General features: G+C 40.5%; 1 protein-coding gene across 2 annotated transcripts; it reads left to right on the top strand.

Moving 5' to 3' along the window:
• Positions 1-431: 431 nt before the first annotated feature.
• Positions 432-26,925, top strand: erbb2 (erb-b2 receptor tyrosine kinase 2). 2 transcript variants are annotated; one of them, XM_030401226.1, is made up of 27 exons: positions 432-581; positions 9,142-9,293; positions 9,488-9,668; positions 9,837-9,977; positions 10,268-10,333; positions 10,450-10,565; positions 10,668-10,809; positions 11,145-11,270; positions 13,090-13,231; positions 13,937-14,010; positions 14,207-14,297; positions 14,867-15,069; positions 15,503-15,632; positions 17,087-17,177; positions 17,853-18,007; positions 18,093-18,140; positions 18,257-18,395; positions 18,558-18,680; positions 19,608-19,706; positions 19,792-19,977; positions 20,217-20,372; positions 20,459-20,534; positions 21,175-21,321; positions 21,473-21,570; positions 21,751-21,942; positions 22,157-22,550; positions 22,802-26,925. In XM_030401226.1, the coding sequence occupies exons 1-27, from the start codon at positions 509-511 to the stop codon at positions 23,158-23,160; spliced, it is 3,900 nt and encodes a 1,299-aa protein (XP_030257086.1). In that variant the 5' UTR covers positions 432-508; the 3' UTR covers positions 23,161-26,925. The 2 variants fall into 2 exon arrangements, with proteins under 2 accessions (XP_030257086.1, XP_030257087.1); XM_030401227.1 differs by having other exon boundaries at positions 22,160-22,550.
• The last annotated feature ends 795 nt before the right edge of the window (positions 26,926-27,720 follow it).

Raw genomic sequence — 27,720 nt, forward strand, 5'->3', positions numbered from 1 at the left:
ACTGCAACACGATGCTTTGACGTCTTCGACATCACGTCAAAACTGTTATTTCTTCACATTTAGGTGAAAGTTTCAGGTAGCGTTTGAATATTTTCATCTTAAACTCTCACATATTGGACCTTTAACTTGACTGATATTGAAAATGCAGGACTTATGATGCAGTAAAACAAGTCTCCCTGCAGTGGAGGGTCTGAACCATAGACATAGACACATGTTCATGGTCTGGACTCTGTAGCAGAGACAGTAGAGAAGGCGGGCTGAGTCAACCTGCCACTCCCCGCTCAGGCCTTCACGGGAACGCGCCTCTGCTCCTGCGCGCTGTCACGCTCCACAACCGACAGGCACAGATTCCAGGGAGGAAGTCACTGAGATTGGGAAGCGAACAAACAACTGCAAAGCTGCCAAAAGAAAAAAGAACAAGGTGACGACAGCGAGCTCCTCAGTGGGAAACGTAAAAACTCCTCTGAAGTTTCGAACATGGACTAGAGGCGGCGGGTCGCAGCGGCAGATGGAGGCGGCGAGAAGTTTGGTGTTTGTCGGGGCCGTGCTGCTCGGAGTGACGGGCGCGCTGGGCAGAGAAGGTGGGTAACTTTCACGGCTTTTTCTCGCCGTTCGTGCTGTCTCTGTTCGCAAACTAGACACTCTAGCTAAATGGGACATAAACACAGAGCACGTCGGGCATATGTGAGCGAATACTCGAGCTTCGGCTTGGTCCCGAGAGGTTGATATTTCTGTCCAGGACCACATTCCTCCGTGAGTCCGCAGCGGCTCGTCCTCTCTCCGCTGAGAGGCTGCTGGGATTTACGAAGCGCTGATCAGGAGGGGGGGAAAAAAATCACACCTGTCACAAGCAGCCTTCAACTGTTTGGACTGAAACACCCCATGTTGCGACTTGAAGCACGCTTTTGTTGCGCCAATAAACACAAGTCAGACACAGTAGCTGTAGTGAAACAACAGGTAAGAGGTATGAGAACCTGATCTGCAGCTCAGGAGCAACTGAGTGGGTTGTGATTGAGGGTTAGGCTGGTTTGCAGGCTGAACGCGTAAACAACAACAAACCAACAACAACAACAACAAAAACAGCAGCAGCAGCAGCAGCAGCAGACAGACAGGGCATTGTGTGCCAGGGATCATGACGATGTCAATTATTCACTTCTGTCTCCAAAGAGGACATTGTCTGATAGAGGGTCACTTGTCACACTTTGAGCTTGAGTGCATGCCAGTAAAACGAGAGCTAAGTGAAAGTGCAACAAGTGCACATTTATAACATAACTTATATATTTAAAACAACAAGTCAAGTTTTAAGTGTTAAAGCAGAAGAGCAGCTGATGATGTGTTCACATGCAGGAGCCAAATGTTGCATTTGCAACCAGTTTTTTTTTCTCTTTCAGTCTGACGTTTAAGTGCATTTTTTTAATTTCTTGTTCAGTCTATTTGTTGTTTTGTCTATAAAACGTCAGAAAATGTTTAAAATGTCCATCAGTGTTTTTCATTAAGCTAAAGACGACCTCCTCAAATGTCTTGTTTTGTCCATAAACCAAAGACATTCAATTTACTGTCATAGAAGAATAAAGATACCATGAGATATTCACATTAAGGAGCTGGAATCATATAATTTTGACTCTTTCTCTAAATAAAATACTCATTAGCTGGCAATTAATTTAATACTCGACAGCTAATCGTTTCATTGATTTATGGTTGTAGCTCTACATTTTAAAGGGGCACTATATAGTTTTGGAGAAGAAATTCAAACTCAGAGTTTTAATATTTACAATATTAATGAGGTAATTATACAAAGTCAGAGATATTTTTATTTTCCTCAACTGAATAAAGAAGCTGTTCTCAGAGGAAGATAAGGTCCCCAGAACACTGTCTGAATCTACAAAGGTGGCAGGGTCCACCACATATAAACAAAATAAAACAGTATGAAAATGTGTTGTCCTATAAGGTCAGTTTGTTTATTCAGTTTATTCCGTCATGAAAACTAAGAGTTTATTTAGTTTGTTTAGGCATGGAAAAAACAATCAATGAAAAGAATCTTGCATTTGTACCCTTTTTCAACATAATTTCCTCTTTTAAAGCTGAAGCAGTTACTCTGCAGACACGGTGATTTACCGCTTCCAAAGTATACCACTTATAAAAACGGATGGTTATCATCTTGTGAACATTTGCTTCTGACATATTAGTTTTATTATTAAGTTGTTATGTCAAATGTCATGTCTGTCAGGACAAAATATTTAGTGAAATCATAATAAAGCGTTTGTTCTTATGTTTTAATTTCTTTAACGGTAATTGTAACTAATATATAACTGACAGTAATAATAATAATAGTTGTGTAATACTTTTTATCATATACCGTAAAACCACAAAGTACATTTCTAAGCAAAAATGCAAATTTTTTGACAGTTCAAGCTTCTCTTGCTGCTTTTCCTTTTGGTGTATTTTATTTATTTGACATAAAACTCAATGTTTTTAATGTTTAGTAGTAAACTGATGGCATTTCTTTGAACTCAAGCAACATTTTTCTTTTATTTTTTGATGTTTTAAAGACCTCCAACTTTGTTTCACAGGGCTCAAGCGTCACTTTTTACAGTGGTTGCACCTAACTTTTTTTTATTTAGGTGTGCTAACACATAATTTAGGTATTTATGTTCATAGAAATTATGATAAGGAGGAAAAATAGTGCAGACAAATGTTTTTTCCCCATTGAAATTACACACATACAACAAGAAGTTGCTGTAACCTCGATAGCTAATTGTCAAAACTGGAGCTAGAAAGAGCTTGACAAAGTCAAATAAACAAATTAATGTTAAATGTTATTGGTGTTGATATAAAGCCATTGATTGATATCGAAGTTCATGATTAAATCTTCCAAAAAAAATATGATTTTATGCTTTTTTGCTCAAAGGCATCTGTCCACACACATTGTTGGTGTAAATATTATCATACATTTTTTGATCTAGCCTGCTGAATATGTTACGTTGCACTTTTGGTGCATGTGCGACCAAAATAGTCGCAGCCTGGAGCCCTGTTTAAATCATGAAAGTTATCTTTATCTGCAGCTCTAGTTTATAGCTGTGGTTGTGGGGGCCACTATATTGTTACAGAATTATATTTCAAGTAAATCGGATATCATTAACCCTCGTCAGCTGTTTTTGGAAAGCATTTAATATGTGACACACTAATGGCAAACCTATTGACTTCTGAGAATTCATCACAGTACAGTCTTTATTGATGTGTACTTTTTAAAAATCAAAACCCTGCAGAGGAAAAACAGGCCAGTGCATGAAAACAAGAAACACCTCCACTGGCACCTTTGTGACTAAAACGAATAACTTCTACGAATAAATAAATGTCGTAGTGAAGCTTCTTTGTCTCTTATCAGCTGCCACCCCCACAACTTCCATCACTACTACACGCGCAAACAAAACCAATAGTCACAGGTGAAGTGATTTCCAAATACAACTGCATTGTTGGTTGGAACAGGTTGGAGCACTTTGCTCCACAGCGTCGATCTCTGAAGCATCAGTTCAGTGTGAGTGCCGTGATTGGTCCAGAATCAAACACTTGGGTAACGCAGCATATATAAACAGATCGTTTTGAACAGTCTTACTTTCATTTATCAGGTATTGTTATGTGAGCATTTTATGGACACACACACACACACACACACACACACATACACATATATCCTGTGTGATTTCAAAGGTCAGCAGCAGTTGTGTGAGGTGTTGTTGTTGTGTGAGTAAATTATTTCAACAGCCTGCCCCTGTTTGGGGACATAGTGTGTGTGTGTGTGTGTGTGTTCGGTGGCCCTCGGTGTCCCCACAGTTCATGTCCTTGTCACACTCCAGTGCACCCATTGAGTGAAACTCGCTGCAAAGTGATTAAATCCTACTGAATCAGCCTCAGTAGCAGGTTAACTCAGCCAACCGTGACTCACCAGTCTGGGCTGCGTGTTAGTGATCTAACTCACTCTGCGCTGAGGAAGGGGCCGTCAGTGGGCCTCTTTACCAGCCTCAGAGGCAACTGTCGACACCTTCTTGAGTGCTTTTTTAAGGTTTAAGTTTCATATCTCCAACCTGCGCTCACTGCACTCTGACACACATCTGTACAATTTTAGAATAAATCACAGGAGCCATGTTAGGAGTCACTGTTTCATCATCATGTCCTTTTTCAGTGCAAGTCTTCTGCAGAGATCAAGATTCTACTCAGGATCTGTGCTGTGTAGGAATATCTTGTTGGTTGTGTTTGTGTTGTTTATCAGTGTGACACTTCCTGGTAGTTAGATGTGGACAATTCTTCAGAAATCGAAATGAATCATCATGGATTTAAGACGTAACCCTCCAACTTCCTTTAACCTCTCTAACCCTGTTTTCTTGTATGACAAGAAAATGATAAATAATTGCAATAAACGATATAACTGTCATGTTAAGACCATTTTATGCCACTGATGTAATGACGACAGCATGACAATGTAAATACACAACAATGGAACAGTGGACGTTAATTTCCTCTGAGTATTCAAACATTGGGATTGGATGGTAAAACAAATATTAAAGTGTTCTAAATAAATAAAACATAAATGAGATAAAAGCACATGACCAAAACAAAAAATAGAAATGACTCTCCAGCTCTGTTAACAAGAATTGCCTTTCACATGCACATTATGTTCATCATATTCCCGATGGACTGAAAAGTAGCTCAAAATTAACTTATGCTAAAGGAGGAAAAACAGCTGCCAAAGGATATTTTTCACAACCTGGTAACCTGAAAGTATTTGATTATGGATACTAACTGGTCTATAGAGCATTAGTAAATGATTCATTAACCATGATCAAGGCTGTTGTTACAAACCCTTTAAAGTGGTGCCTTATTACTGAAACAGACTAAATTGCAATACACATACATTTCCATACTAGATACAGTTTAATGTTTATAAAAAACGTGAGCTGTGTGCCTTTAACTACCTCTTTAAGGAAGAACTGAATAGAGTGTTTTCAGTTGAACCGAATGAATATTGTGTGCCAGGTCTTGGTAATGTACCACTATTTCTACTCCCATGAGTGTTACGATATTATGGAACTTGTTGTCAACCACGTCACAAAAACTTGATATTGTAAGCAGCGATCATACAATCAGATTTACCCCAGAAAAATATTTGCCTGCTTGAGATTGCAATTTGGCAGTGTTGGTTATACTTTTATGTTATACTTTTTATGTTATACCATCAACTGGGCAAATTAACAGCTGATCACGCACACATAAACAGAGTGAACAGTAAAGGCTCTATTTGATTCGTGCACCATATGACTGATCCAGCTAAACGTTCTGTGGCTCTTTGAATTTTTCACATACAGTTCTTCCCCTTGACATGAACTATACATGTGCTTACAGCTGCAGATGCTTTCAAACGGTAGTAAATGTGTAAAAGGAAGAATGCAGGGGATATTGTGACGCAGTGGTTTTGTATGTGTTTGTTGTTGTAGCCTGATGACAGAGTGACTGAGCGAGGAGCTCATATCTGTGCCTTCAGTACAGTACGGATCCTGTTCAGCTTGTCTGTTGAGCAATACCTGTTTTTTCTTCCTGAGCCGTAGAGTGGAGGAGAAGAAAGAATTTGTTCAGGGAGGTTGAGAGAAATGTGAAGTTTATGCAAGAGACGTCGCTAGGATTATCATTGCATTAGAATAGGGTCTGACATGTTAAATCTGAAGGATCACAAACAGCCAGAGAAAGTCATTTTGGATCAGCTTGTTCTGTTTGTGTTGAGCTTTGAAGGGATCTGGTCCATTACAGACCAGAGGATCCTGTTGTCTGTTGCAGGCTTTTCCCACCGTGGCTCAGTTGAACTCTTGCAGCAGCATCGCTGCTGCCGTGATTCTGTCACTTACCGTACACACACTGGTAAACACACATGCACACTCCCTAGGCTAACTGGCATGCAGCCACACACAGGTGTGGCTTCAAGCTGGCTTTCAGTTCGCAGAGAGTCTTAAGTAGCACACTGATACAAGACACAGTCACTTCACAGTCACCACATCCTCTCTTCTAGAAGGCCAGATTCTAAGACTAATTCTTTCAAAATACAGTCAGTTGTCACAAAAATAGCCGAAGACAAAATGTCCATGAACGAGTAACTAGTTTTGCTTTGTTACATCCAGGATTAGGGTTATGTTTTCATCTTTTGTGTATTTGTTGGTTTGTTTGTTGGTTTGTCAGCTCTTTAAAATGGATTTCCACACAACTTGGATGGTCTTTGGCCAAAAAAGACCCCGTTAACTGCCGGTTTTGTACATTTTCAGGGAATAATCCATGGATCTTGGATGGGAAAAATCTGCCGTGTACGGTTAAGCAGTTAAAGGGGGTTTAGAATTTAGAGCGACACTGGGCGATTTAGTTTGATATTGAATTGGACTTGATTGAATAAAAGTGACTGTTGGGCTTTGGTGGAAGTATCAGCTCGACTGAGTGCCATTAAGTTGTATCTATAGGGCTGCACAATATAGAAAGTTGCCTTTTTCTTTCATTCGTCTTGCTAAGCAGAGCAACACCTGAACACGTTTCCAGAGCTAAGTTGCCGTGATACAGAGTGCATAAACCAGCACTAACATGTTTAACTGTGTGTGTGTGTGTTCCTGGGTGTCAGTGGCAGCCATTAGTTGTTAAAGTGACCCACTGGACACTGATAATGTGTCACGACCTGGAGGGTCACAGGTTCCGACGTGTCTTTGAACGAGACACTGAACTACAACCCCTCCTCTTACTGGTGAAATACATCCACGTGTGTCATCTTTAAGATATGCAAAGACACACATTCCTGTGAAATGACACTTTCCAGAGTCCAAAAAGAGTTGGCCAACGACTCATGGAGAGAAACAGACACAAAGAAACAAACTGGTGGAACATTTTATAGATAACTCGGCTCTGAAACCAGGTAATAAAGAAAAGAAGTGAGTGTATTTGGAGGCGGGAGGCAGGGATAGTGACATGAGAGCAGACAGATAGAGCTAAGCAAGTGATAAAACAGAGAGTATTTTCGGCAACATGGATGTAGGGGTGGGCTGCTCCTCACAAGGCCACACACACACTCACACACACACACACAAACACACACACACACACACACACACACACACACACACACACACACACACACACACACACAAGCGTTGCTGAGAGACTTTTGGAGAGCAAACAATGAGGGAATAAAGGGAGAGGAAGCAGAGAACTGGCTTTACAAACACTTTTTAGAAATGGAAACTCTGCTCTGTTGTGTTTTCTTTACGCCACATTTACCTAATCCCCAGAGCTGGAGCCGTCTGTGTATGTGTGTTTGTCTGTGTGTGGTAGTTGGTTGCAGTTTCTGTTTATAAGTTCCGTCTTACTAAAATGATTTAAATGCCGGAGAATAAAAGTGTGGCTCTCCTGTCGGTTTGACAAGTCAAACTATTTTCCATGATGACATCAGCAAAGGAGGCAGTGATTAGTCATTTGATTTGATATGTGACACAACGACTGGGTGTGTATTTTTGGCTGCCACTCTGTTAATCACAGACCCATTTGCCGCAGTAGCTGGCTGTCAGATTTTAATGCGGACCTCTTTTTTACACTTTATGACGCGATGCTTCTCAGCTGAGCTGTAATATGGGTCAAGTTCTGAGTGAGGAAACTTTACACGTGGCAGACACACATTCGCGATAAGGGTATGTCTTGAGTTGAATCCCTGTGTATCGTGACAGTTGCCCTCTTCTCGCTCGTCCTGTTCCTTCGATGATGTATCTCCATCCTGCCATCTTTACCAAAAGGGGGGACAGAGATAGCTCAGAGAGAGCTGGCTTTCTTCAATCAGGAAAAGTGGGCTGACTATTGAAGGGCTGTTGGAAGGAAGCCAGAGGAAGTCATTTATAACCCCAGCAGAGCAGGGACTTGTCCACTGTGTGACTGCCTGCTGAAGCATGGGAGCTATGTGTGTGCGACAGCCCCCCCATGAATTGTGAGCGCTGTATGACCCTGAATGTAATGCTGTGTGTGACCCACTGTGGGGAATCTGTGCTCTGTGCTGCCGGTGGAAAATATATCATATAGACTGAGAGAGGCCATGCAGATGGTGTGTGTTTCAGGGTGCCGATTCAAGGCCGCTTGTAAACAGTCTCGCAGTCAAAATATGTGGAGGTCCATGTCTGTACAGTCGTCATGATTTGGAATTTAAATATGTAAAAGATCCTCTGCCTGTAGCTACAAACACTCAGTCTTAGTTTCAAAGAATTCTATATTAAAGCCATTATAAAGTAAATGTTAAAATCGACTATTCAGATTCTTTATTTAAAGGCCGAATCTAGAAATTTCTCTCTTTCAGAGGTTACAGTTACAGTTGTACTTTTATTATGCTCAAGTGAACACAGTCTGCAGTAATTTATTTGGTTATTATCTTTAAATTAAATAAGTTATCATTTGGTCCATTCAATACAAGAAAATTAGGAGGAAAGGTCTTGCAGATGGCGACCATGGTGACATCTTTTAATTCCTTTCTTTTGTCTGACCAACAGCCTGAAACCAAAGATATTCAATTTAGAGCTACAACTATGAGTCACTAAACTGATTAGATTATCAAAAGACAATTATTTGCAAACATTTAAATTTTTTCAATCTAAAATGTCAAACATTGGCCAGCTTATTAAATGTATTTATATACTTTATTTATGCTTAATAGACTAAATGATTAATTGTTTAATCGTGCAAATAATCAGCAGATGAATCAATAATGAAAATAATTCTTAGTTTCAGCCCTAATTAAATATATAATGATATACAGAGAAGCAGTGAATTGTCATGATTAAGTTTGAAATGTTTTGTAATGTTCAATAATTCCTCATTATCAGAGTTTTTATTTATGTTTAATTAGCAAATTGTTCACTAATTGTTTGCTTCTTTCTATTAGTTAGAGCTTTATTTATTTGCAGGCAGATTACTGAATGATTTGCACTGGTGTGTCGTTTTGTTTGATGTTTATTCACTGATAATGTATGCTTTCCAAATGATTTTGTTTGACAATAAAACAACATTAGCTATAAACCAGCATGAATGTGGAGCAATGGAAAAGGTTTTCATAGCGTTTTACATGAGTTATCTGTGTTGCAGTGTGCCTGGGTACGGACATGAAGCTGGCCCTGCCCTCCAGCCTGGAAAATCACTACGAGACCCTGAAGCTGCTCTACACTGGCTGCAAAGTTGTCCATGGCAACCTGGAAATTACACACCTCCATGGAAACCCTGACCTCTCCTTTCTACAGGTACAGACAGAGTGTGTTATTTCCTGTATAATATTAGCTTTTTATACAGGAAAAGGAGTTTCTAATATAGCATTTTAAAGAATGTGGTTGTCTTGACAACTTTGATGGTTAGATCAATTTTTTGGATCAATCCACCTGCTTCTTTTGTCACAACCGACTCATAATTCTTAGTCTCTTTACCTCTTCTTCTTCAGGGGATCGTGGAGGTACAGGGCTATGTGCTCGTCGCCCAAGTGTCAGTGAGTCTGGTGCCTTTGGATAACCTTCGGATCATAAGAGGCAGCCAGCTGTACAACACCAGCTACGCCCTGGCTGTGCTCGATAACACTCTGGCAGGACAAGGGCTCAGGACGCTCCGGCTTCGTAGCCTCACAGGTCTGATAATACATTGGTGCTCAGAGTTGATGCCCAAACCCAGTAAGACCTGACCGGACTGGACTGGGGTTGGGAGAGTTATGTGACATCTTCAGTTTTAAAACTTTTAAGATTTTAAGGGAAATTTTGTTGTTGATGATCTTCTCTTATGTATTGTCTCCCATGCAGAGATCCTATTGGGTGGGGTTTATATTTGGGGGAACCCCCAGCTATGCTTCCCGGATCCCCAGCAAATTAACTGGAGGGATACTCTGGACGAGCAAAACACCCATCCCGGGCTGCACCGGCTGCAGGCTCGGGCCCCTAAATGTGAGATCCTGATCAGTAACTGAAATATTGATCACACAGGGTAGTACAGGTGGAGAAATGTCCTTTGTGTCACAATAAATGCAAAACAGCAGACAGAACAACAGGCTAAGTACTGCACTATGTATATGAATTAATCTTAAAATGACAATAATATCGTTTATTGCCAATATTTCTGGGACAATATATCAGCCAACAAAAAGTGGGTAGTGACAGGCTTGAGCCTCTGTTCTGTAGTTTTGATTTTGTATTTCTCCTGAAAGTGTCCTTTTGTTGAAACTCTTCTGGTTCAGGTCCAAATTGTGCTGCTGAATGTGAGAACCGCTGCTGGGGAGAAACTGCGCAGGACTGTCAGAATTGTGAGTTAACACCATCTGCAGATCATCACAGTAACAATTCTTGGTTTCTACTTAAAAAAGTCCAAAGCATGGAAAGTTCAGTTGAAAATTTTCACCTTTTTCATTTTTGTTCAAAGTGACCAGAATTCGTTGTGCGTCTGGCTGTCAGCGGTGTAAAGGTCCTTCTCCCAATGACTGCTGTCACATGCAGTGTGCTGCTGGATGCACTGGACCTAAAGACTCAGACTGTCTGGTAAATCACACAAACACACTTTTTTTTTATCTTCAGCGTAATCTCATTGTGCTGTCTTATTTTCATTTCTGGAATAACGTGTTTCATCCCTCCTCTCTTCAGGCTTGCCGTCACTTCAATGATAGCGGTGTGTGTAAAGAAAACTGTCCTCCTCCCACTATCTATGACCCTGTCACCTTTCAGACCAAACCCAATCCAAACAAGAAGTTCAACTTTGGAGCCACCTGCGTCAAGACGTGTCCTTGTAAGAACTTATTTTGAATAAATGTTGTGTTTATCCAAGACAGTTACTACACAGTGGCCTCTGTTGAGCTCCAGTGGTGCATCTGATGACTAAGTGCTTAGTGTGGGTGGCTTAATGGTAGTAGATGATGAGGGTGAAGGAGCAGAGAAGATGATTTATTCTCTTTCCTTGCCAAGATTCCCACACAAACGTCAGGGAATCAAACCTGGCTACATTCACATGCTACTGTAATGCTCCAGGCTACCAGCTTCCAGTTTCATCATAACGAATGTATTCATTTTATTGCTGTAAAGTTTTATTGCTGTAAAGTTTCAACACTTAATTTCTCTCTGTAGATAACTACCTGGCTATGGAAGTGGCCTGTACTTTGGTTTGTCCCAAAGCAAACCAGGAAGTCATCAGCCACTCTGATGGAATCGAGACACAGAAATGTGAAAAGTGTGAAGGAGACTGTCCAAAAGGTGAGGATCTTTTTGTCTTTGAGGGTGCATTTTTTATTTGAACACAATACATTGTTTACAGACACAAAATACCCACTTTATTAGGTTTAGCGCCATATGTGCTCAGTCATGTGGCAGCAACACAATGCATAAAGGCATGCAGACAACTTGTTGACTTGTTATTTAATGCACAATGTTATTTAGTCTTGAGAGTTTACAGAGAATGGTGGGAAAAATAGAAAACATCTAGTGGGCCACAGTTCCGTGGGCAAAAACACTCAAGCTGATAGGAAACCAACAGCAACCGAGATAACTACGCCTTACAACAATGCTATTCAAAGGAGCATCTCTGAACATAAAACATGTCAAACCTTGAAGCAGATGGGCTACAGCGGCAGATGACCACACCAGGTCCATCTCCTGGTAGCTAAGAATAGAAATCTGAGGCCACATTGGCTGCAAGCTCACTAAAAATGGAGAGTAGACAATTGAAAAACTTGTCCTGGTGTGACATATCTTGATTTTTGTTGCAACATGCATAAGGTGGAATCAGAATTTGGAGTAAACAACCTGAGTACATTGTCTCACCATGCTTTGTGACAGAGGTTCAGGCTGGTAGTGGTGTAGGGATTATTTTTGTTTTTGTTGTCCAGTCTACCTCTTCTCTTCTCATCTATACTTCCAGCAGGATAATTCACCATGTCACAAAACATACATCATCTCAAGTTGGTTCCACAAACATGACAATGAGTTCAGTAAAGTTCAGTGGCTTCCAGAGTCACCAGATCTTGATCCAAAAGGAGACTTTAGGAATTGTGGATCGAGAGATTCAGCATTATGTGCAGCTGACAGTCATGTCAATATGTCGCGGAAATTCTAAGGAACGTTTCCTGCACGTTGTTGAATCCATGTCACAAAGATTCAGACTGTTCTGGGGACCAGAATAAAAAAGGTTTACCTAATATGGATTGTGTGCTGTAGCTATCCAGAAGTCCAATAGTGGAAAAAACAATGTTACACTATGAGGCTTAGCTGTTACATAACTAATGTTAGTAAGTTATGCATTCTCTATGTGCATTTCATGGTGTGCAGTACAGGTGATTATGTTTCACGCTGCATGTACTGATGTTCTGATGTATCGCATGATGACAATGGTGCAAAGTGAACCGACCTGTTCCTGCTGTACCTAGTTGTTGTTAGAGCTGGGGGTTGTCTTATGCACAAGGCTTGACAGATTTCGAAAAAAGTGGAACATTTCTTTTTACTTGAGCTCTAGACTAGAGGATTTTACTTAGTGGAACTGGTTAACTCAGTAATCGTGTTCAACCTAGCCATTTTAAAGGTGTGTTCACAACTCTAATGGTGATGTCTATACACATGTGGTTACATTACAAACTGGACTGCCTGCTTGAAGGTGTGTCTTTAACTGATGATGCTTTGTCTTGAGTAGCCAATGGAACAGCTATAAATTCTTTTCCTCCCTGCAGTATTATCAAAGTATAGACTATAGTAACAAAGCTCTGCTAATTTGGTGATGAAGACTTTAACTTCTTAGATTTTCTTTACAATAAAATTCCACTGCCATGTGGTTATTTAAAAGCTTTTATATGAAGCATTACAATTATGAAATGTTGGAATTTTCCCAGCAGTATGTTAACATGAGATTCAGTTCAATGCAATACTTCACACTATATATAATTATACGCTGACGATATTCTGGTTTATATAGAAGTCCGTTGATCACTCTTTTCCAGATAAACTGGACATATTTATTGAGTTCAGTTTAATTTCTTGATTCAGATAACTTGGATAAAAGCTGTTGTCATGGTTTGTTTTGCAGTGTGTTATGGCCTGGGTATGGACAACCACGGCGTCATGGACAACCATGGCATCACCATGGTAACTTCTTCTAATGTGGAGCAGTTCAACAAGTGTAAGAAGATTTTTGGTAGCCTGGCCTTCCTCCCACAGAGTTTTGTAAGGTAAGAGATACCTGGAGAATATGCATACAGTTGTAATTCGCAAAATCATAGAGTAATTAACTCAATTCAGACTTACACTTTAGTAACAATGAATACTTTATGAGGCCATAGAGCCACATCCCTTCATTTCAGTACTTCAAATATTTGTCTATACAGCAACATTTGTGAAAGTGAAATGGAAAGTTGCCACCCAAGCCAAACCCTTTAGATTAGCGTACTCAAATGCACTTCAAATCCAGACATGTTTTTAATGTTTACAAAACTCCACTTTACGTCAACAGAGAGTGGGAGAGAGAACGTTTTGTGTCTTTTCTCCTCATTTTGATTTTTAAATTTAAATTTAATCCAATTAAAACGCTGCCAATAAAACAACAGTAAAGACTAAATCGCACAATTTATACACAGTCATATTTTTTCACAGAATATATAAAACTAGCCAGTTCTGGATGTAAAATAAAAGATTGGTTGAATGGTCTGCGTGACACCAAGTAAGGCTCCAATGCCAAATCCCTGATAAGTTCATTTGCGTGTGTCAACTGTTCGAAATCAAAGTGTGAAATGTAAACACAAACCTGAGATAACCTGCACCACTGGAGACTTTATCGGTGACTAGAGAGAAGATAATGAGCGAGAAATAATCCATTGATATATCATCTTTTGTTGTGTGTGAATTTGTTATTTTAATCTGCTAATGTTATTGCCCAGTGATCCTGTTACCAACACATCAGGCCTGACCCTCGAGCAGCTGAGCGAATTTAAGAAACTGGAGGAGATTACAGGTACTGAAAACTTAGAGAACAGTAAAAAGTCATTGTTTGAAATAAAGGAAGATCTGATTAGTTTCTTTTAATACTGTGTGTGAGTCAGAACTGTTGCAAATTTGTAGCAAATCCCTCAATTTTCAATTTAGAACTACATAGAAATCTCTTCTATGGCAGTGTTTTTAGTGTCATTGTCTGTTTCTTTTCTGTGCAGGTTATTTGTACATTGATGCCTGGCCAGAAGAGTGGTCTAACCTGAGTGTGTTTGAGAACCTGAAGGTGATCAGAGGCAGGATGCTCTACAAGTAAGACTTTTTAAACTGCTTGCCTCACCTGACGCGTCTGTCTTTTTCTTCTCTGCATGCCTGCATCATTGTTTGTTTTTCTTTTTTACAAAAAATCTCCCTGACTCTACAGTACAGGATTTTCACCATTGTGATTTTCCTTCTGAACCTTCCTTCCTCCTTGGTCTCTTTGTCTGTGCTCCTTTCATTTTGATTTAGGTCTCCTGTTCGGTTGAAACAGTTTGTTCACTCTCAGAGTTGTAAAGGTTAATTATTAGCCAGAACAGCTGCTTTGATTTGCAGCACACACCAGCCAGGGTAACAGTAAACATCTATAGGATACTATCTGGTGTAGCATGCTCAAACTAGGTCACACTGACAAATGTTAGTTCTGCTTGACACTGTTAAAAAACAAGTTCTGACGTATGGGCTGCTGTTTGGGTAATTATATCAGTCTTGTTTTATTTGTTGTAATAAAAAAAAAGTCTATCAAGATGCCTTTTTCTCATTAATGCAGATTCTTTGTGAATTTTCCCACATTTCTTCATTGTACTGATGATAATTACCTGTATTCTGTCTCTTCTGTTCAGGGGTGTGTTTTCACTTGCCATCCAGAATGTACACATCCAGTCTCTTGGGTTACGTTCATTACGTAGCGTCAGTGGAGGTTTGGTCCTGTTGCACAACAATTCCCAGCTGTGCTACACCAGTTCGCTGCCCTGGGAGAGTCTCCTCCATCCCACCCAGGGACCCCACCGCATCGTCAACAACAACCAGGACCCCAAAGTCTGCGGTAGGTGAACAGAGCCATGTCAAGTTCCATTAAAGTTACTGAGGGTTGCACTTTGATCGGACACTTGTCACTTGGCGGCTGCCTCAATTCCATTTATTGTTGCAACAGAAATCCAGCTGCAGAATATACTCTTTTATGAGTTGCATTTATAACAACATTCACGGATATTGTCGCACGTTAAAGCTTTGCAATGTCATATTAGAAGATTCACTTTGGGAACAATTGTGTGCATGTCAAAAAAGGTATATTCTTTTTAAATGCTTTGCGACACGAAAACACACATCTTTTCGGGTCACTCTTTTTAGCGTGCATGTAAACAGATAGGTTGGAATCACAAATTGGAATGATTTCAATGGAACTGCAGAAATATTGTCCATGTAACCACAGCTATTATGACACGCTCTGTTTTTTCTGTTCCTGTTTGTCTTTTCAGAGGATGAGGGCCGTGTTTGTCACCCACTGTGTGAAGGGGGCTGCTGGGGGCCAGGGCCCAGCCAGTGTGTGTCCTGCAAAGCTTTCCAACGTGGCACTGAGTGTGTGGACCAGTGTGACATCTATCAGGGGTAAGAACATTTGTGTGTGTGTGATTGTGTGGGTGTGGCTGCATTAAATCAATAAAAGGCAAAGTGATAATGTTCCAAATAATACAGTATGCTGTGTGTCATAATCTCCAAAGAAGTTTTCTGGTAATAAAAAAGCTAAGCGAAGCTAATCATGTATTCACCTCATGTTTTAATATGACCAGATGGATTTATGTAAGGTTGACTGGATTGGCAGCCAAAAGCCAAAGTAGTCACGATAAATCAATCTGAAAGCTTTTAACTTAAGCTGTGCCCCGAAGTAACTCATCGACAAATGCTTCACATGTTATAACACAAGGGCTTTCCTTTGTCCAACAATCAAAATGATTTTTTTGTGTTATGTACATGCGTGTAAGCAACATATTTCCAAGATGACAGAGAAGTCAAATGAATCAGTAGAAATCCATCTGAAGTTGTCAGTTCGATGATCTACGGTATGAGCACGCTCCAGTCCAAGTATAGACCAAAAGGCTGAAATATCCTGCAGATGAAGTCACGCTACGCAAAAAGCACGGCTCGACACTTCATATGTGTTTAAACTCTGCTTAAATGATACTGTAATGATAGCACTATGAAACAACTGTTTTCTCTCAGATTCTCATGAAAGATATTTCTTCCCCATGTTGGCATTTTTTGGTCAAGAGACTTACTGATTATGGTTTAAGTCAATATCGTAATTAATATTCATATTTATTGTGATGCAGCAAATGTATGTACAATCACACATATAATAGTTAAACTAATGTAAGAAAAAGACTAATTAGTGATAGTCAGTTACTAATTGTGATATTGTGTAATTGTTGGAATAATTGGTTTGAAGAGAATTTTAAAAGAATATTTCAAAATACGAAAAAATGTTTATTAGCTTTTGTGCTGAGAGTTAAATGAAAAGATTAATACCACTGTTATGTTTTAAGAGTTATGTTTAACAATTTATATCTTGTTTGTTTAATATGTACAAACACAAAAAAGACAAACCAAATTTACACACAATTTACAACACTTTATTAATCTGTTACGCCGGATTATATCTAAGCTAATGCTCGCTGTAGCTTCATATTCGCTGTACCGATGTGATCGTGGTATATATCCTCTCATCTAACTCTGCAAGAAAGCAGAAAAGTGTACTTTCCAAAATGCCAAACAACTTTTTTAACAAAAAGATATCATGATATGGTATTCACAATAGATTTACACTCAAAGTTGATGAGTAATAATATACATTGTTGTCCAGCCCTTTGTGGTTCTGAGAGCAAGTTATCCTGTGCAGGTTATCTGTTTAGGCAAACACTGGCAGCTATTTTTCAGCTGGAAGGCCCCTTTTTAAAAATGTATGTCATTATGACAGCATCAGGTGCTTTAGATGAAAGCATCCAACAAATGCCAGACTGAGCAATATGATGTTTTGTTACATCCCTGCTGTGCTTGTGTTGCAGGTTGGTGCGTGAATACGCTGATGGATCTTTGTGTGTTGCCTGTCACGCAGAGTGTCGACCTCTTAATGGCTCTGCCTCTTGTCATGGCCCGGTAAGACGTTCATGCAGCTAATGGTCTCTCCTTAAAGGACTGAATGAGATAGTTATTAAATATTTCACTTTGGGCTCTCGGTACTTCATGCTTACTGTTTTTTTTATTTTTTTTACACACTTTTTTTTTTAAAAACACTTAAGGTTAGGGTGAGGGTTAGATTTGTTTTATCAAGATCCCTGCAGTACTCCCTGAGAATTTAACAGAAGTGTTGAAAAGTGAGAAAAGCTTTCTTGATCAGTGCCTTGTCTGGATCTGCAACAAAAGTTAGTGGGGTCTGATCTGAGCCGAGACCCATCCTCCATCTAAGTATATCAGTATGTCAGTATATGTTGTCTTGCTGACAAAACCACCAAGAAACAAACAAATAGACACGGGTGAAAACGCAACTTTCTTGGCGGAGGCAATTTAAAGTCATGTCATGAATTATAACCCAGGGACATCCCTATGGTCTTGTGGTTTTAGAGCATGTTCCATGTTATCACCAGTGATTGGTTCAATCCAGCTGTAGACTTTTGTTGCATGTCATCCTCTTTGCTCTGTCACCACATTCCCTGCCTTTCTTGACTGTAACAACAATTAAAAAAAAGAATCTGTCACGTCATTATACTTGTGTTGATATGTGAGAAAAGTTTTGTATAAATGTACTTATTATGTCTCTCTTTGTATCCTCAGGGTGCAGAACATTGTGCAGAGTGTCAAAACTTCCAGGACGGAGAGTTTTGTGTGGATCATTGTCCCAGCGGTGTGAAGGAGGACCAGCAAACTGTGTGGAAGTACAGCAACGCTACAGGACACTGTCTGCCCTGCAACACCAACTGTACACTGTCGTGAGTGGACACACGTCACACACACAAGCACACTCACTACCCACACAATGAGAAGAATTTCACACCGAGCGCTTCTCTGTTTCAGCTGCACTGTGATGGATGAGAGGGGCTGTCCCGTCGATACCAGGACAGGGTGAGATACTCTTTATCCGGTTACTGTTGTTTCAAGTTTTTTATCTAGATTAAATTGAACAAATTCAATCTTGTTTGAGGAATCGGAGCTGTGTTGAACTGTTCGTCTCTGTTTAGACCGGGTACAACCATCGCGGCTGCAGTGGGTGGGGTGGTCCTCTTCTTCATCCTGCTGGCTCTGCTGGTCTTCTACCTGAGGAGACAGAAGAAGCTGAAGAGGAAGGAAACAATGAGGAGGATCCTGCAAGAACACGAGGTGAGCACAAATACTGATGTTTTATCATTTGCTGGACGTTAAACGCAAAACATAAATAAGATGTGTGAGACAAGGTCTGTGCTGAATTTAGATCTTGGGTTCCTTTTGGGCGTTGAAGTTTGTAATGAAGGAATCTGTTGTCTCCTTTCTTCTTGTGTACAGCTGGTGGAGCCTCTAACACCCAGTGGTGCATCACCAAATCAGGCTCAGATGCGCATCTTGAAGGAGACGGAGTTGAAAAAGCTCAGGGTCCTGGGTGCAGGGGCATTTGGTACTGTTTACAAGGTATGTGTCACAGAACAATGTCCTAACAGCTAGTTGTGTCATAAGTTTCATCGATAGGAAAAATTGTATCTTCCTATTACAGCAGCAATTCATAAACTGTGTCCTATCCTATTTAAGACCTCATAGCTTATCTTAAGAAATCCTAACTAGAACTGTAAACTTGATTTACCGTTACCGACTATTAAATGTGGCGCGTTACAAACTGAAGCTGCTCATTGAAGCTGTTGTCATCCGACTGGGCTCTCAGCCACCGGAGCTGCAAAGGGAGGAGGGAGGGGCGAGACAACCGCATAAGTGATGGTGATGGGCTCTGTGTTTAGACTAAACAAGAGGCTGCCTGTGTCCAAGACTGGCCAATAATAATAAAATGATAAACTTCACTTACGTAGATAAAAACAACACCAATGAAAATAAACAATAGGGGATTACAATAGGGATAAACCAAGTGATAGGGTAAAACGATCGGTGTAAGCCTCTTCAGCAGGCTAGCATCGGTGTTAGTTTATCCAATTGGCCAACGTTAGCGTTAGCTTCTACTGACATTGATGTTAGCTTCTCCAACAGTTACAGCCTGAGTGGCCTTCCAGTCATAATATTTTTGGCATTCATGTTGTTCCTGTTCTGCATGGTCATTACCCCTACAGACCTAACAACAGTAATTATTTTGAATCTGTGTCAGGGTGAATGCCATCCTAATTTAAGATATTCTGCAGTTAGTGTGGTTCTGTATTACCTAAGTTCCTGTCCTAAGATAGGATACAATTTTTCTTAAACGCAGTTAGAGAACAAATGTTTCTAAAACAGAAGAAGTCCTAAAAGCCATTCTGAAACTTCTTTGATACAATACAATACTATACAATACTTCAACAAAGCAACAACATTTGTTTTCTTTGGTGGGTTATAATGGTTTTTGATGATTTGTTTCAGGGTGTGTGGGCTCCTGATGGGGAAAACGTGAAAATACCTGTGGCCATTAAAGTATTGCGGGAGAACACCTCACCAAAGGCCAATAAAGAGATCCTTGATGTGAGTAGAACACAGTTACACATATTTACAGCACACATGAATATCGTTTTTCAACCCCTCATCATCTTTCCTCTGTCTTCACCAGGAGGCTTATGTGATGGCGGGGGTGGCCAGCCCCTACGTGTGTCGTCTGCTGGGGATTTGTCTGACCTCGACGGTGCAGCTGGTCACTCAGCTAATGCCGTACGGCTGCCTCCTCGACTACGTGAGGGAGAACAAGGACCGCATCGGCTCCCAGTTCCTCCTCAACTGGTGTGTCCAGATCGCCAAGGTATGTAAATATGAAACACGTTTTTTTGTGTTGTGTCAGGAGCACATACTTCTACTACAACTTGTAGTCATAGAGGTAACGCTGTGTATTTTTCTCAGCAGAACAGCAATGTCTGAATGTTGCTGATGATCTTATTTTTCCTTTCGAATTTGATGTGGTATCAGCTTGTATATTTGTGGCCAAATGGACTCGTGGGTTATGGATATAGTGTGTGTGTGTGTGTGTGTGTGTGTGTGTAGGGGATGAGTTATCTGGAGGAAGTTCGGCTGGTCCACAGAGATTTGGCCGCCCGTAACGTTCTGGTTAAGAACCCGAATCATGTGAAGATCACCGACTTTGGTCTTGCCCGTTTGCTGGATATAGATGAGACTGAATATCACGCTGACGGAGGGAAGGTGAGATAGAGCTGTGACTTCAGGATTTATTTGTTTATGTTTTTTAAATGTTTGTTTAAAATGGTGTTCGGTATCTGTGTCCCTAGGTGCCGATTAAATGGATGGCACTGGAGTCAATTCTGCACAGGAGGTTCACTCATCAGAGTGATGTCTGGAGTTACGGTAAGTTTCATCCAGGACTAGAAATGGCATAAGAAAAACCTGTAGAGGCGATTTTGGAAGTCCTTGTATTGTTGTTTGACAGAGCAGCAACATTTAATTTGTGTTTTTTGAAATGTAGAATGGTACTACAAGGTTTAAGGAAGGTTTTATTGAAGTAAAATGTGTTCAAAGCATACATGAAAATCATAACAATTCCAAGGCACTCTGTTTTTTGGCCATGCCATGACAATAAATGTATTTTAAAGTGAGAGTGCTCTGGAGTTTTTTTTGTGCTTCTTACATGTGCATGTACAAGTGCACCGCTAACAAATTCCATTTGAGTCCAGGAAGTACTCCTACCCTAACATATTTGTCTTCATTCATTTTATTGACAAAATGCGAATGGTAGTCTCTGAATTTGTGAACAGTCGTTGTTCACAATATTGATTGCAAGGCTCCTGAAAAGTAGAAATACATTGGAATAAAATGTTTACAGTCAGCCAGGAGTTGCATATGATGTGATTATTGATGATAAATTAATTCATAGTATATGGTGTCCTAAAATATGCCATTAGTAACTAATCTTTCGATTTATTTGGTAGATATTTTATTTCAGAGTAAAAGTTATGCTGTTGACAATCAACGTATGTTTCCTTCTCAGGGGTGACGGTGTGGGAGCTGATGACGTTTGGTGCTAAACCCTACGACATGATCCCAGCCAGAGATATCCCAGAAGTTTTAGAGGGAGGAGAACGGCTTCCCCAGCCACCCATCTGCACCATTGACGTCTACATGATCATGGTCAAATGTCAGTAGTTCCTACTGCAGCATTGATCTTTGTTTAATCTAATTAGTAATCAAGTAGTTGCCGTTATTACTCATCCCGAACAGAGTTGTACAATTGTAGTAAATGTTGAAAATGATTGATTGACAGTTTGATTTGAATGATTGGACGGCAGGTTGGATGATTGACCCAGAGAGCAGACCGAGGTTCAAAGATCTGGTGAATGATTTCAGCGCCATGGCCAGAGATCCTCCTCGCTATGTAGTCATTCAGGTATTTTCATGTTGTCAACGTTTGACTTTTGTGGGTATGTTATTTTATAAAGCTCATCACATGTAAATCGCGGCATGTCATTTGTCTAAAACTATTTTTGGCCTGGTTTGCCTTAAAAAGAGAAAAAGATATACATTTTGCTGTGGTTTCCGACCATGTTGCTCTTTCTCTGTGTTGCAGAATGACGAGCAGATGAGCATGTCCAGCCCAGTGGACAGCCAATTCTTCAGGATGCTTCTGGAGGAAGAAGGGAACAACATGAGGGAACTGCTGGATGCTGAGGAGTATCTGGTGCCTCAGCCAAACCTCTTCCCCAGGACTCAGGGAGGCTTGGCTCAAGCCAACGGGCCATCAAGACATCAGTCGTACAGGGTCAGTTGAGAACGATGTTTCTAATGTTGATTGGTCTTTGTTCTGGGCTTAAACTACATGTTTTAAAGAGTCAAATCATAGCTGGGTAATCAATTTTTAACCTTCACCACAATGGATATATACATGTGTTATATACTGTGTTGGAATGAGTGGGAAACCAACCCTTTGTCCAAACAACTTTTTGCTAATTGATTAATCTCTCCTCTCTTTGCAGCAGAGCAGGGATCAGGGCCTAGACGTCGAGCCTTCTGTCATCAGCGGCCCTCGGAGCATGTACTCCTCCCTGAGCACTCTTGGCCGGAGCCAGTACCCCACCTTACCTTTAGGAGCCAACACCTCCAATGGCATGTGGACTCCTCAGTATCCTACACTGGCTCGCAGCCCGTCCGCGGGGGGCCAGTCCGACTCAGTCTTCCTGGACGGGCCTCCTGACGACCCCTCACTGCCTCCGGCCAGCCCCGGGCGCTATTGCAAAGACCCCACCTACTCCAACGGGAGCACGGGCAACCTTGAGACAGATGGGCCAAATGGCTTTCATCATCCTAATCACCTTCATCACTCACTGCCCAGGCGGACTAATGGGTATATTCGTAACCATCCCCTGCCAGGTGAGAGGGAAATGTTTTTTACTGTCGGTTCTCTCGAAAAATGTGGGGGTTTTTTTGGTGGTGTTTTTTTTTTTTTACTTATTGTATTACATGTAGTCTAAGGGATTCACTAAATGCATCCACAGAAACTGAATACACAACATGTTAGGAAAGAAAAAAGGAAGAATAAACTTACAGTGATGAATTGGACAAAAACGTAAAGAAAGAAATAGTTTGCTATCAAATCTTTCTTTCTTCTTCTGTCTGTTTAGAGTACGTCAACCAGGAGATTCAGGATCTCAGACCGGGGATCCCCGACCGGCCCAGCACTCTGCCTCGTAAAGCCAAACCAGAGCGACGACTCCCTAACGGCCTGAGCTCCGGTCACAGTGTGGAAAACCCGGGATACTTAATCCCCGCTGGAGCCTCCACCTCTCCAGCCTTCGACAACCCATACTACCTGGACCTTGTGGCCAAAGCCAAAGCTGTGGCCGGGACTGCAGCGGTGGACGGCCCCGAGGCAGCGGAGAGAGACGGAGGAGTACCCAGGCATGTGAACGGGTTTGTGACCCCAACGGCGGAGAACCCAGAATATCTGGGACTTGCGGACACCTGGAGTGGATATACTTGAGGAGAGGGAGTGTGAGTAATGTGATGAACTCGAGAGGAGTCGCAGATTGTGTTCAACTGAGGGAAGATGAATGTTTGCGTGACGATGAGTGATGATGGGAACAGTATGTGCACCCAAATCCAAACGGGTGGCGGTTGTCCGGCAGATCACCCAGTTGTGACACACCACGACTCAACACAGTGTAGCATTAATCTGGTGTCCGTGGCATCATTTGTATTCCTGTCTTCCTCTCAGCTCTCTATGTGACTGTTAAGTGCCAAAAAAGAAGTTCTCTCAGCCTTTCTGTATATAACTCAGTACTTGATAAACAAAGGAGTTCCCCATCATGGTGGGAGAAGGGTCTCACTATCACAGAATCGTCTGACTGGATTAATGAATGCTGATTTTTTTTTTTTTTTTTTTTTTTGTTCATTTTCTTTTAATTTGTTGAATATCTGTGGTCGTTTTCTTCAACATGTGAAGCATTTTTTGTTATCCCCCACAGTTCCCCTGTGCGTCTCGATATGCTAAAAAGAGAGAAAACATATAGAACACTGAGAAAGTGAGCCATAATGTGCATTGAAGGTGGTGTTTAGTATTCTGGTCACTTTGTCTCTGACCTGATGGGGGTCTTCAACACACTCAAAGCCATTTTGTTTTGGCCGGAGAAGGCCCTGCAGCCCATCTGGCCAGTAGACATGCTCCCTGAAAGAAAGGCATCCTGTATGGAGAAGACAGAGGCATTGTGCCACACTGATATATGTGGTTGTTAGTGTCTGTTGCTGCAGCTACTTTGTGGTACGGCTGATGAGATACGAGGTACGAAGCAGACTTTTCAAGCTGCAGAAAAATGTACTTGCAACTAATTCAGAGCCCAAGTTTTCAGGGATTCAGGGGAGATTATGTGCATTTTATATCATGCACAGTGCACTACACGTTAGGATACTGCAGGCTTGTGTTGTCGCAATGAGCCTTTTGCTTTCGGTGGCGTTTCACTGTGCAAGAAAGCACTTCAAGCTATTTTTTTCGAGCATATTCCACAATAAGTGAAGAATTTAGCGCGCCTGTAGATACATTTATGTAACGAGAAGCAGTTCTGCTGTTTGCGTGTTTTGCGTAAAAAAAGTGAGAGTTGCACTAGACACTGGAGCTGAGTGTGAATCCGAGGAGGCAAAAACATTTGCCCCACTCAGTTTGGATAATCAATGCATGGCTCAAATTCCACTCAGCGAGAACACACTGGCATCCCAGTTAATAATCAACAGCATTTTTTTTTTTTTAAGAGTGTTTTTTTCATGTTGACTGGTTGTTGGGCAGGGGGAGGTCAGAAGAGAGTCAATGGAGCCATTGTGTGACCCTCATGTCCTTGTTGGAAAGCGAGCGCTCCCCCAGCTCGCCCGTCCCAACGACTGATGTTGTCACAGCTTTGAAAAAGAGAGAAATAAGTGCGCTTTCCTCTGCAGAGGTTTGGAACTCGGCGGCAGAATGCGGTTCAGTGTTTGGACCTCGAGATCCTGAACACGTCTTGATACAATTGACTCGGTTGTTGAAATGTGTACAACCCTTCGCAACTCCCCCCGACTACCAACACATCAGCTTTACTCTGAAAGTCTTTGGGAAATTTTCTGTTATCTTGATGTTCTCATACGGGTTTTGAAGAGTTTTGTTCCAGAAAAGGATCTAAAAAAAAACGATTCTATATTTTACCTATTTTTTACATTAAAAATAACGTGTTTTCTTTAGAACCAGTTCAGATTCTATTTTGATACCCTTGACTATTATATACTAATATTGCTTTGAATGAAATTATAATGGAGTGATTAGATTCATATAACAGTTTTTCATGTTTGTATGTGATGGATATACAGTATAGTGTTTTGGAATGAGACCCTTCATATGTATTGTTGCTGTCAGGTGAAAACCTCATATCTCCACAAATAGAGATTATTGGATCTGATATTCAGTATTCTTCCAGTCATCAGAATCTGTACAGGAATGACGCATGGTTCAAAATCAAGTCTAATCCAATTAAAATAAAAACAAATTAAAACTACCAGATCAGGATTGTTGTTGGTCAAATTATACTTATTTATTTATTTTTTTTATCAAGATCCATGCATATTAAGTTAACAAAAACGTAGATAAAGACCCTATCTTGCAATGTTAAAGAAAGTGAGAAAAAAAAAAAAATCCTGGATCCGTTCCTTTATCTGGAGCGAAAATCTGGAGAAGCCGACTTTAAAGGAAGTAAGGGAAATAAGCCGACTTTAGATTTGCTTGATTGTATTTTTGCACCCAAAAGTGCAATTGGACCCTTGAAATCTGCAAAAGTCAGAGTTGCTGAAAGCATTGTCGTCGTTTTAGCTAACTTCCTTTCGGTGTTTGCAGTTAGCGATCCCCTCCCTTCTCTCTACGTCACCCCGTTACCTCTAAGCACGGCGGTAATGGGCACAAAGAGCAGCAGAGAGCAGCGTCCTGCTCTCTCCGTGTTGATGAGCAGTCCTGATTGGATGAAGTTGGCAGGGATACCTGCTCATGTATTAAGCCTGGGGTTAATGACCAAACACTCGACAACAGTGATCACTGTTGGAATATACAGCTATTTAACACTAGATATATCACTTATAGCAGCTTTAAGTTCTAAAACATCAACTATAAAATGTGAGGAAGTTTCAGTATTCGAGACAAATCAGTGGTACAGACACGAGCATCGCCTCTGCTGGAGATCCAAGGTTTTCACAGGATAATAACAACATTATAGCACTGCTCACAGATGTTCCCATTCCCTAAAGAATGTGTTATTATTTCTCCTGGATACTATGAGACCACAACTATATGCGCAGTTGCTATAAATTCACTGGTGTTTACACTGTAGCGTCATTTTGTATAAAATGTCTCATGTAGCCGACACAGGAATCTCACTGATGAGGGTCTGATCTACCTGCTGTCCTCTTTAGAACCACGTGTTCTCTCTCTAGTTTGTCTTTTTCTTTTTATATAAAACCATTCAGTTGTTCTAAAAACCAGTACAGAGCCCGAGGACTGGCACCAGTCACGGTCTGGTGGCTTGGTTATTTACGGTCACACATTAAATCTCCTGTCATTCGCTCTGTTGAAGTGTTCTTCAAAGTGCTGAGTCACGATCAGTTTTCTGATTGGAATCAGTTTAAATGTCAAAATGTTTGTTTGGCCCCTTTTTTAAATTGTAAGATGTAGCGGAAGAGCACACCGAATGAAAATATGGCCTGTGGTTTTATAAGTTTGTTTAAAGATCTACAAATGTTGTTGAAAAGTCTCAAATGTGACCGAACCAAGACATTCTGGATGTTTCCATCCAGGAGTAAGAGAAAAAGAAGGAACAGTCAACTAACGGGAGTGTGCTGAAGGTTTTATACAAATGAAATGTCTGTAATTTACATTTTGAAGAAAATGTATCTTTTGTACTTTTCTTGTGAATATTCTTTTTTTTTTCTGTCTTTTTTTTTTTTTTTTTTACCTTTCGCAGTTTGTGTGACATGACATGAATAACATCTGTTTTTATTGGGAATTTGTTTTAAATGCAACCTTTTTTTATTTGGTCAGTAAGTAAGTGTAAATGTGTAGTATATATAAATAAAAACAATCACTATGGTAGCTAATTTGATTGAATAAATCATGACCAGTTGCTCTACTGTGGAGGGAGGGGGAAATAATACGCAAGCGAATATTTTATGAAGAAATGGTCATTTTTATATTGAATTGTTTGCGTACGTTATGTGTGTCATTAAAAGGATAAAACACCTAAAACTCCCACCTGTTCTGATCCTTTACGGGGTGGAAAACTTGAATGTTCCTCTCATTTTCTAACAAAAGTCATCTCTTGTGTAAACTGGAATAAAACCTGAGATCTTCACGTATAAACACGGTTACCAAAAACATTTGAGAAATCAAAACAGTGAACAGAAAACACATTTCATCGAAAAACAACACATCAGAACAGATTGTTCTGGCACGTTTGGTTGTTTTCTGAAATGTTGCTGTATTTTTGGATCTCACCACAGACCTGTCATCCATGATATCATAAACAGGCCCAACAGTACTTCATCAGAATAACGCCAACATATTTTCGGAGTCTGTTATGATTGAAAACCGTCATAAATTGACAGATAATCCTGTCTTTACCTAAACTGAAGTCTTCAATGATACGATAGGAAAACACAACATTTTAGAGAATACAAAAAATTAGGAATTGCCATGAAAACCAGTGAAAATAATCCTGACAGATTTTATTTACTGCCATCATTGACTACTGTCATATAATTCCTTCTTTTTCCAGACTCTTAAAATAGTGTTTGAATACATTTGATCTTTGTAAAAGCCTAAATAGTTTTACACACATGAGCTACAGAAATGTGAAAGTTTATATTTCACGACATACAATTCCTGCAGCTCACCGTTCTCAACAAACTTGTTGCTGCCATCTAGTGATGGTCAGTGGAACTACAACAATGTGTTTCGTCTAAAAGAGAGCAAGAGAGAATAATGGCTGTTTTCCACCAACATTAGCTGGTTAGCATCAGGTACCCATGTGTTTAGTGCAGG

Source organism: Sparus aurata, chromosome 20 (genome assembly GCF_900880675.1).
Source record: "Sparus aurata chromosome 20, fSpaAur1.1, whole genome shotgun sequence".
Lineage (NCBI taxonomy): Eukaryota > Metazoa > Chordata > Actinopteri > Spariformes > Sparidae > Sparus > Sparus aurata.